The sequence below is a fragment of the Biomphalaria glabrata genome, chromosome 18 (assembly GCF_947242115.1).
Source record: "Biomphalaria glabrata chromosome 18, xgBioGlab47.1, whole genome shotgun sequence".
Classification (NCBI taxonomy): Eukaryota; Metazoa; Mollusca; class Gastropoda; family Planorbidae; genus Biomphalaria; species Biomphalaria glabrata.
The window spans coordinates 8,144,640-8,156,400 of record NC_074728.1 but is presented as its reverse complement, the minus strand read 5'-3'; the positions used below and the strand labels follow the sequence as shown (position 1 = coordinate 8,156,400).

The 11,761-nt window shown below is 35.6% G+C and overlaps 1 protein-coding gene across 3 annotated transcripts in view; it reads left to right on the top strand.

Annotated features, from left to right (window-relative positions):
- The first annotated feature begins 2,705 nt into the window (after window positions 1-2,705).
- Window positions 2,706-11,761, top strand: part of LOC106077990 (probable nuclear hormone receptor HR3) — a 42,995-nt gene continuing 33,939 nt past the window's right edge. The window contains exons 1-2 of one of the 3 annotated variants that reach the window (XM_056017102.1): window positions 7,849-8,653; window positions 10,012-10,580. In XM_056017102.1, the coding sequence (XP_055873077.1) occupies window positions 10,265-10,580 (316 nt within the window). In that variant the 5' untranslated portion in view covers window positions 7,849-8,653; window positions 10,012-10,264. Of the gene's footprint in view, window positions 2,843-7,848; window positions 10,581-11,761 lie in introns of those variants that run through there. The other 2 variants (XM_056017103.1, XM_013238707.2) reach the window with 2 other exon arrangements.

Here is an 11,761-nt window from a genome sequence, read left to right as displayed (position 1 = left end):
TTCGAGTGCTAGATTCGGATCTACATATTCGTCCGAGCAAGCGTTCTCTTGCATGATATTATTAAAAGTAAGAAGCCAATAAACAAATGAAAATTTAGAGTCTTGTTTGAAACTAAAAACAACAAGTTATGAGCAAAATGTATACAAAATTTCTAAAACTAAAGCCATCGCTCCCATTGAATTTTTTTGCTTAATTGCTTGTTATTGAAGTACAAGTTAGTGTTGCAAATAAATGTTTAACTGCTTTATTTGCTACCAACATAAACAAAACAATTGTCTAATAATGCCATATATATGGAGTTTAAAAAAAATATTGTTTGCTGCAAATGAATTGATTAAAACCACTAAATATTGACATAACTCACTAATCAGATTCCCTTTATAAACAGAAATTTAACACCACATCGTGGCTCACAAAAAATTCGGAACAACCTCATTCATAATATTGCATAGAAGCTTTTGGCAAAAAATGTTTAACATTTTATAATACTGCTACTTTCAATTGCAGATATTTACGCTAATAGCTTCTTCCAGCATCTTACTTTACCGTCTTCAAATGCAGACTGACTAAATAGTTGTTAACTGCATCATTTTTTTTTTGATAAAACAAAGTTATTGATATCACATGACCAGAAAACAAGAATGTGCGTTTCAACCCTGACCACATGTTGAAAAGTTGTACAAATTTTAATTAAACTTTTTAGTTAGTAACTAAAAAAAATTAATTAAACTACGATTTTAACTAAACTTTTTTTTCTAGTTAAACAATGGCCTTAATTTTTTTTTTTAAGTTAAACTAAAAGTTTCTAATTTTTTACCCATCACTAACCAATATTAGAATATGCATCCTCCACTAGCGGATCCACAACTTTGGAGGGGGGGGGGCGATTTTTTCCAAACCCTAACCCTAACGCACAATAAACCCTAACCCTATGCATAAACGTGCTTACATCGTATATATATATATATATATATATATATATATATATATATATATATATATATATATATATATATATATATATATATATATACACAAAAAACATTGTTTCTCAACTTTCGGCGAAAAAAAACAAACAATCACGTTGAGCCCTTTCTCTTGATAGCTTGGGGGGGGGGGGGGAGGGGGTCAGTGAGAGCGCTGTAAGTCTCCTCAGTGGGTTTCGGGGCAAAGCCCCGACGCCAAAAGCGTTTTCTTGCATTCTTCACTGCAGAAACGCATTCTTCTGACATTTACAGCTCATTATTAATCAGCGGGGTTTGGGGCGAAGCCCTGACTCCAAAAGTGTTTTCTTGCATTCTTTACTGCTGATACGCATTCTCCTGACATCTACAGTTCATTATTCATCCTATTAAAAATGAATTTTTCAATAATGTTTTACTTAAAAAATATTCTAATATGAATGTATAGGCCCTTACTAAATTGCAAATAAAACGATTTGAAGATATACCACAGATTTAGATTTGAAAAACATTTTTTTAATAAAGCTCATTTGTGATACATTTTGTTCAATAGACATGTTTGTAACTTTGTTTTGTTACAAAACTATAATTCAAAGCTCTAACAAAACATGTCGGAAGTGGGAGGAGAAATTAAGTGGACCAATTAGACTCTACTCTAAATTTTTTTGCATTTTTAGGATTCAAGCATAAATTGTGAGCTATAGTCCCAAATTTATTTAACTAGAAAAATAGATTGAGTAAAGGTTGGGAAAAGGCGACTAGGAAAAGAATATTTGGGTTCAGAGTCTTTCTTTAAAAAATTATGATAAATTCATGTGAAATTACATAAACACTGTCGACATATTTGACTTCTGTTTTAAAACATCATGTTTTCGTCTGGAAAGGGGCGGAGCGGTAGAGTGAAAACAATTAATCCTCGCTCCTTTTTATAATTTCTGCTAATGGGGGGGGGGGGCGGCGGGATTGATGCCATCGCCCCCTCCTGACCACACCAAATCGGCCAACATACTAGAAAAAGGGGGGGGGCGAAATAATAGAAAAATAGGTGGAAATATAAATAATTAGTATATATTATTAACATAAGTAATAAATTCGGTCTAGTGGGGGGGGGGGCGATCGCCCCCCTCCTCCTGGATCCGCCAGTGGCATCCTTTGTTATGCATCCCATAACAGAAGTCGGAAAATCTTTGGGGCTCTTTAACAAAAGCCTCAAATGACTTCCGTTGAATTTTGTGTTTTCCTATGTCTCCTAGTTTCGTAAGGATGATCAAAACTAGACTTGACACAACAGCTCCAAAAAGTAAACATATACTACAGATATGAACTAGATATACATTATATACAAATGTAAAATCTTCAACTGAGGGAATGAATTATTGACCCGAAAATGGTAGAATATAGGTTGTGCTGTTTTGGTTCCAATGAGTGACAACTAAAGGTCAAAGGGTTTTTCTGTGCTACTTTTTCACTATTCGTTCAGCCAGTCAATTTTGCTGCGCACTCCAGTCCATTTTATCAGGAAATGGGTCAGGTTTCCCTTGTCCCAATCCGCACAAATAGTTCTTAAATTTGTTAATTAGGTCATTTGTTTTTTTGTTTTTTTTAAACACATTTAACATCATCAGTATCTGTTTACTTGTTTTGAATTTATAAGTTAACGATTTGATTATTTCTTAAATTTATATAAAAATATCTAATGATAATAGGCAGCAACAGGTTTTTAAGCCGTGCTGCAAGCATGACCTAAAGTAGTGCGACAGTCTATTTTTAACCGCGGCCTTCGATGTAACAGTTTTCATCTAATTTAATAGGTCGCCGTTGTTTTTAAAGTTAAATTATCTGAATGCGAAATTAAAAGCTATGTCTTCAAGTCCAAAAGGTAAGTGCAATTATAAGCTTTGTATATTTCAAGTTGTACATCTAATGAAAATCATATTCTTCTACTGAATACATACAAATACAACAATGTGTAAAATGTGCAAGTGCCTACGTGGACTCGTGGTTTGCAGAGAAAATGGCGCAAAGCAACAACCTTACTAATCTGTCTAGTTTAGAAGCTTCTGGCATATTAACAACGAATATGTGCAATACTTTAAACGTCTTTGTTTGATATGTTAGTTATAGATTATTTGCTACTGAGAAAAATCCAGCATGTGCATGCTAGAAACAAAAAATAGCCATATGCTATTTCTGCGTAATATTTTGAGGGCAAGGGGATCACCGCGGCCGACATAACAAACTAGCATGCTGACCATACAGACGGAGGCGGGCTAAGAAGTTTGAGGTTAGGGAACACCCTAGTCGCAAGGCTTAGCCTTTAAATCGCCAGGATGTCAACATTAAAGCTTTAAACTTACAATTTTGTAAAAGAAAACTTGAATAAAGCCATACACCTATTACATTATTAAATTCTTGATAGACTAGATTTTCTAGATCTAGTCAGTGGAGATGACAGTGATAGTAGACTTAGAATCTAGTCTTAGATCATATCATAGTAATCATACAAATACAATCATGTCATAACAATACAAAATACAATGTCGAATGTCAGTGAATGAATGATAGATTCTACATACTTTACATAGGACATTGACACAGATCTAGATCTAATTAGACTTTAGATTAGATCTACGACTACATCTATGATCTAGATCTAGTAAAATCTAGTTAATCTACATTCTAGATCTACTATCTAAATCTAGTGACAATCTTGTCTACTATCTAGAATAATCTAGATTCTAGATAGATTCTGATAGATCTAGAATCTAGAAGTCTATTATTACTGTATTAGATCTAGAGCTAGACTCTAGACTAGTATAGATTACTATATGTCACTTTGACTTAGCTAGATTTAGATTAGAATCTATTCTAGATAGCCTATACATAGATCTAAATAAATCTATATTCTAGGACTAGATCTATTAGTTATCATTTATCTAGATCTGCTCTTTAGAATCTAAAATTTAAATTAATAATTAGGTCTATTTAAAAATTTTAATGATGACTTAATTTGACTTGACTTGAAATTGATTGATAAATAATGAATAGATCTATGTTGACTATTTTTTAGTTTTATCTATCTTAATTTTACTTGATATGCTTAGCCTAGGTTTGTTTTCCAGTCTGAAAATCAAGAAGTGCAGTGTTTCAAGTGTAGCTGTGATCTTAATAGTTTACCAGATCCAATGCAGATGTAACCATTGTCTGCAATAGCTATGTGATTGGTTTAGGTTCTCTTTCCCATGTCTACACCTATCTTTGGCTGTAGTTTTCCTTTTTGTCTCAAATGTGTATCACACAGCCTTTGTAATAAATCTCCAGCTGTCTCGTTCGGAAACTGCCTGCTTCTATGTACTTTCTTCTATGTTAGTTAAGCAACTGCCGCCTTAGCTGGTCTTTTAAGCTTTTTGGGGGGACACCTCCATTTATATATGCTTTTATGTAAATAATTAAATATATATAATTTACATGTATTACATTCACATATTAAACATTTTACATTAGACATATAATCTCTCAACTGCTTAAGTATAAAGAAGCAGTAACTGGGTAACCCTTTGTTAACTATGTTGTTGACGGTCGTTGACTTGTAGTACTAAACTACTAGTAGACAACTAAACCGCTGTAGGCATAATATATCTTAACTAATAAAATTTGAAATAACTTAACTCTTTCTCGCCGTAATTATTTTTCCACATTTTGAAGGAATTCTTCATTTGCTCATTACTATTTCACTACCCCTGTTATGATTGGGCTTTAATAGCTTTGTTGTTTGTTATCAGAAAATGTTGTATTTGGTATAGAATTTGAGGGGAATGCATGCTCTTTTTAAATAATTCAGTCAAGTTTAAAAAATTAAACATTAAAGTCTTACTTTTTGTTTATCACACATAACAAACTATTATACTATAGCAAATGAAATATAAGCTCATACTTGTTTCACTCAAACATTACATGTGTAATATTTATCAGATAGATTGTATTGAATGATTTGATCGCCAAGGGAGCAAAGTTCTTGTGTCTATTTTGTTATTGTTCAAATTGCCATATCAGGCAGTGATTTTGACACTGCAGATGTGAGCATGGTAAAACATAGATAAGCCTTTAAGCTAACATAATAAAGGACAATTTTCTCAGTAATCTTAATCTTTGTTGCCCCTTTTATTTTTACAAAGCTTTTATTAACTATATTGGGTAAAAGGTTTGTACATGTTATTTCTCCGACACCCAATCTCGGATCAAGCTGAAACCTTGCACGGTTATTTCTTTTACCTGACAACATAAAAATAAGTTTAAAAAAAATAATCAGTTAACTAACCATTGGTAATTAATTATTTTGTTTGGTATATTGAATGAGGGAAAGAAATTGTACTTGACTGAAGTGGTGGTATACCCTGAATTAGTCCCTTATAGGTCGCCGATTTAAAGTAAGTTTGAAACTAAGAATAGATTACTATATAAACTTTTACTTTCATACACACCTCACTAGCAGAGTAGTTAGAATGTTGGCTTGGGGAGGCTTGAGTCGTGAGTTCGAATTAAAGTCGATACCTTTTTTTTTATATTAACTCTCACTCTGTCTGTCTGGTAAAAAGTTTGAACATGTTATTTCTCCTATTTCTCCTACCCCCAATCTAGGATCAAGCTGAAATTTTGCTCAATTAGTTAATTAACTATTGGTAATTACTATTTTGTATGATATCTTGAACAAGGGAATGAAATTGTGCTTGATTGAAGTGATGGTATAAGCTGAATTAGTCCCCCTTATTGGTCGACGTTTAAAATTGAAACAAAAAATATATAACTATGCAATCTTCTCTAGTCATAAGTACTAGTAGGAGAGTGATTAGCACTTTGGCCAAATGAGACGTGAGCCACAAGTCCGAATTCAGTCCTTACTTTTTTTTTTTTTTTTTTTTGGAAATGCTTTTTAAAACCAATTGCGGTAAAATCCACTCAAATATTTTCTTTCTCTTCCCTCCCCACCCAATTTCCCCAACTGGTCCAGGTAAGTGATAGGATCATATCGTACTGAGAAAGCTAGAAGCATAAAATAGCGCTGTAAAAAATAATATTAATCTCACAGATTTTTTGTTGTAAGTTCTAGATCTATATTAGTATAAGTTGTTTTTTTTTTAAGCATTTTTTAAAATGTTTTTCTTGTTTGTGATAAATCAGAATTTGTAGTGCAATTGAATGACTTCCCTTAGACGGTACGGGGTACTTAACAGTTTATACTATTTCAATGTTCTCTCCAGCTACAGAAGCAAAACCATTTCAAAACATTTCTTTTCCTTGGTTATCATTTCCTTCCTTTTTTTAAAAAAAAATTTAATGTTAAAAATTAGCATTACAGTATTTTTCAATGTTTTTTTTTTTTTTTTATTTCTCTGAAATGTTCATTATACCATCAATGGTCTAAATTGGACTAAACAAAAAAGTGGGGGAGGGGGAGTCTATTAATGCTCTTTCCAACAACATTTCTTGGTTAATCACTCCATGCATCAGAAATCAAATTTCTGAATCTCCAATTGGCATGCAAGGTAAGAATTATTTGTTTGGGAGAAGTTGTACGCAAGCAGTGAAATGGTTCACACTAATACACTAAAAGGAATATATTGTTGAGTTTATTGTTGAATTGATAAGTAGTGAATCAAATGTAAGACATGCTGATGGGTTGGGCAATTTTAAATGTTGCATATTCCTATAGGCAAGTGAGACATTGATCCAGTTACTTCCGTTGTAGTATTGTATAGCAGAGTAAAGAAAGCGGTATTTAGACATTTCTGCTTTTTAAAACTATACTATTTTTTAAATTGGCTTTAGTGGTACGTTTTTTTTTTTTTTGTTTTTTTTTTCTTTTCTTTTAGATTATCTTTAAAATGTTTTATCATACATTTTAATTTAATACACAATAATAATAATCTAAAATAGAAAACACATTTTATTCTAAACGGGAGATAAACGCGAACAGGAAACAAAATATTTATATTATCGCCCTTGGATGATTCCCCCCCCCCCCCCTCATAGAATTAAACAATAACAAATGTGTGCTGTAAATGCTATATTTTTTTCCTTCAAACTACAGTTTTTAGTCTTTTTTCCTTTAACAGCACAGGCAGTAATAGATTTTAATAAAAATGATGCATATTAAAATGTTCGAGTATTAATGTTGGAATTAGAAAGTTACGCTTAATAGAATTGTTTGTATATTGTCTGCTCAAGGAATAACTAGAGTGTAAAAAAAAATCCCTTGGGTCAGTGTAGTATAAGTTTGCAATTCTTTAAAAATTGAATGAACGCTTTGAGCGTAACTACAATTTTTTTTTATTATTATTAGATTCAGACCATTTCATAATTTAATTGTTGGTTATGTGGACGACGTCATGCTGGGAATCGTTAACCATGAGTTGATCCAATAAGCGATGTTTTATTACTGGCATCCTAGCGTCAACAAAATAATGCAGTTTACCACATTCATAGCTAGATCTAGTGCATTTGTATATACTTGCCTCTAAGAGCTAGTCTTGGACAACAGCTTGTGTCTACTAAGTAAACACACTGGCAACCACTTTTTTTTTTGGTCAATCAATGTGTATTTATGAAAATCGTGTTTTTTTTTTAAATGGAATATTACATTATTCTTTTACTATCCAGTATATTGTGTGTGTGGGAGAGTAGGTGTAGAAAGAACTGGTAACCCTTTAAAAATTGTGTAGCACATCTTTGAACTTTCATGGGGGTAGTGGGTATCCAGGATTCGAGCCTTTTATACCAGCGGTTTATGTCACCCAGCCGGCTATACACACCACAACCCAAATGTGAGCTACACTTTTCCAATTAGTCGCAGGGAGGGGGGGGAGTTAACTTTACTTGCTACAACCAGTTTAAAGTGCATTTTGGACAATTTTAGAGGCAACTCATCAATATAAGTGGATGTTTTCCATATGCTGTCCTGCTGCGTCCTAACAGACCAGACGACTTGGTACCGTGTCACGGTGTGTAACACCTACATCGAGTGTTCATCAAATCTGTCACCAGGAACATTGATGAGCGATAGTGTTTCAGTAATTGCACCCGAATCGTGTGTCAGAAAAGGGGGGCAGTCTCTGCCACGGATGAATCGAGTTGGCGGAAGAGAAGTACTTGTGTTTGATGTGTCATGGATCTTATTGCTTTTTCGGCTTTAGTCCTAGATCTACTTTACTACCGCAAACATTTCTCTTCCGCCCCCCCCCTTTTTTTTTTCTCTTCCGCACAGCGCGAAATCCTTCACGTGACGAGGGATAAAAATAACTCGAGTATTCTCCCTTGGCATGCCCGCCCTCTTCAAGTTCCATTCCCTCCCTTTTTGTTTTCCCCTTTCGCCTCCCCGCCACCCTAAGCCACCACTTCCATCCGCACTTACCCATCCTCCTCGCCCCCCACTCTCCCACCCTATTAGTACAGTACTAGTAAATGACTGTTGTGGTGGTGGAAGTCAGTGGTAAAGCCTAGCTGTGACTTGGCAAGGCAGTACACAAGGCGTTATGAACGGAGATAGTCTTACCTACACAACAGTCCTTTTCGTTGGACATTGGATGTGTGTCTCTGTGCGTGACCCCCCTCAAGGCGTACGCGAATGAGCATTACATATATAGTCAACGAGAATTCTCGGACGCATTCATGCTGGATATGCCGTTTGTTCTTAGTCCGTTTAGTTTATTGTAGCTGAATGTGTTTGTAGATCTAATTAAGGACAGAATTCGTATTAGATGTTAAAGTCGCAAGTGCCCTTTGTAAAACGATAATACTTATTTGGCAAATAATCTTTTTTTTTTTTCAATACCTGTATCAATGCATTTTTTGTTTGGGGGTAGATCTACAGTAAGTTGCTTATCCTTCATTAGCTATGCTCTGGTGCAATTAAAGGAATAGTAATGAATAGTTATAATTACCCCTATGTGTTTGTGTATGGCGCTTTTATTTCTAGAAAGTGAGCAAGGATTAAATCGACTAAAACTCATCAATGTTTGTGTAAATACTTAGATGCAAGTAATTATTTTGATACTTGTCTCCTACAAAGTGTAACGCTGGTTGATCGCGTTAGGTCGTATTGATTCTCTAGTGTACGTCCATTCAATCTACTTCAAGTAACATTGATTCCTTGTGTTCGAACAGTTTCATTGTATCACATGACTCCACATTTCTGTTTTCATACATGGTACGGAACGGGAGGGGGGAGGGATAAGGATGCACTGTCCAGTAAGCTAAAGCAGTTTAACCAAAGGTCAAATACTGAATTAAATAAGTCTAAGCTTCAAATAAATCATTTCATTTTATTCAGCTGTTTGAGAGGGTGGGTTTACATAGAAGATTTAAAAAAAAAAAGAATTAAAATTGCGTTTTAAGCCCGCATGAGAATCCCAAATGAGTTTTAATGATATTTTTATTTAAATTACAATACCATCAACACGAACATTGGTGAGACTATAGGAAGTCTATTTAAAAATAGGAAGAAACGGTCGCCGGTGAATGACCCCAGTACGCTTACGGTGTGTTGAAAAGCGGCGAGGGGAAGGGGTGGGGTGTTTTCAATAGCTGAGACGGCATGTCTTGCCAGCATAGCGGTACCCAAGTCGAAAAGGTCATTTACCTTATTGAATCCGACAGGTCTTTTCCTCGCCAACCATAGCGAACCCTCCTGGGGTTTTGTGGTATTATGAAATTTAGATCGAGTAACATTTGAACTGTTGTTGTAAATAAGATGGATTCACTGTTCACGCGTTTACTAGCATTGTATAGTTCTCCAGAATAAACAGATATAAAGATTGTTACAGAACCCGTTTTAATATGCATTTTAATATGCAAACTTTTTTTTCTTTCAAAGTATGCAATCCTTTCTTTAATCGTTCATATCGATAGTGTAGTCTGCATTTGACTTGATGACTGAAAAAAAATTGTGCTTTGAAAATTTGATTTTATTCCCCCACCGTGCCAATGTGTTTAGCTTTGTAGTTTCTGTTTGGTACACTATATTAGTGTTGAAAATGTTCTCAATCTGAACAGAAAAGTTGGTCAGAGAGCTTGAAGAGGCATTCTTTGATATTCTACACTCTGAGGACCAGCCATCGTGTTTGTGGTCATGAATAAAACAAAACATTTTCGCTGTTTGTTGTGGTGATTCCCCGCTGTTATATGGAGTACATATTGCACCGTTCCTCCCCTTGACAATTTGAGCGCCCCCCCCCCCCCCCCCACATCCCATCACCTCCTCCTTCGACTATGAGCTGGCGGTGTGTGGTCATCACTTGATCCATGAATGTCGGGTAGAAGGAGCATGATGGCAGTAGGTGAAATGCATCAGCCCGGCTCATGCTACAACGGCAATGTCTCGGGCAATGGCTTCTTGCACGTCAGTGGCCTCCCCAACCTGCACCCGGGCAGCAACGGCGCTGTTCTAAACAGTAGCGGGGCTGGGGACGGTCCCCACCAGCCTTACCACCACCACCACCATCATCATCACAACCATAATCACCACCAGCAGCATCCCAATGCCGCCGCCGCCCCTGTTGGGGCCATGGGCGGAATGTCGAACAATTTTTCGGATATGTATCATAGTTGGATAGATGATTTGTGTAAGTAGGTTTTCACTTTCTTACTGTGGATGTTTTAATTTTTAACTTGATGTTTTGTTTTGTGGACGTGCCTGTTGTCTGCTCCCGTTTCACTTTTTAGATTTCTCGATTAAAAACCAAGATAAAATCCTTACGCAACCATCGTCTCAACAGTAACTGTAAGCTGACCACGAAAAGACATGAATGCATACCAATTATTTTGCATCATAAACTCTTTTAAGATTTCTTAGGCTCTTCTTCCTTATTTCTCGATTATACGTATTTTTGAACACTTTCTCCAGGATATACAAAAAAAAAAAAAAAAAAAAAAACATAGATTAATGCATGTATGGTTTTTCATGTCCTCCAAATCTAGAACCGATCCCGTACATACCAATTATTATAAATCTATTTACGTTAAAAATCAGCTCTTGAACGTTTTGCATACTTGTTGATAAACACTTGCAACGACCTCCATGACTCCCTTTCCACGCACTGACACGCACGTACACACACACACCACTTCATAAATGCCCCGTACGTGTGAAGGTAGCTGTCTTTGAATAGTTATGTGAAGCTCGCCCTCTCATCCCACGCACACACATATACAGTGACCCAAAAGTATTGACTGTACCGATGACGCGGTAGTTCAGCAGTGTTTGAAACCCAACTTGAACCCTCGCCTCTTGTGCTCCAATCCTTGACCTATTTGCTATATCCTATGCAGAGGAATTGGGTCAAAGGAACTGAAGCGGTGGTGGAGGTGGCCTTTTGTAAATGTGATCCATTTAGACGCTTGTTTAGTTATAAGTTAGTACATCATTGTCAGTCATCTGAACTTTGTTCTGAGTAGATAGAACCAAACCTATGCAAGAGGCAGCTTTTGTACACTAGTTTTGCCATTCTTTAATAAACAGTTTATTAACATTGAACATTCTTTCCAAGGGTACATACAAGTTTGAAAGATATGCTTATTTAAAAGCGCGTGTAATGTACATCTAGAATTTAATTGAGGAAAAGATAGTGTTCGAGGTGCTAAGGGGGGGATATGTATGTACAACTCTGTTTGCTGTGAAGCAACATATGGCTTTATCAGATACAACATGGAGTGATTCACATTCGCGTTGTGGCTAACACTAGTGTCGAACTGTCTCTTTCTTGTAGTAATAGTCACATCCCTCCCCCCCCCCTTTTTTTTTTTG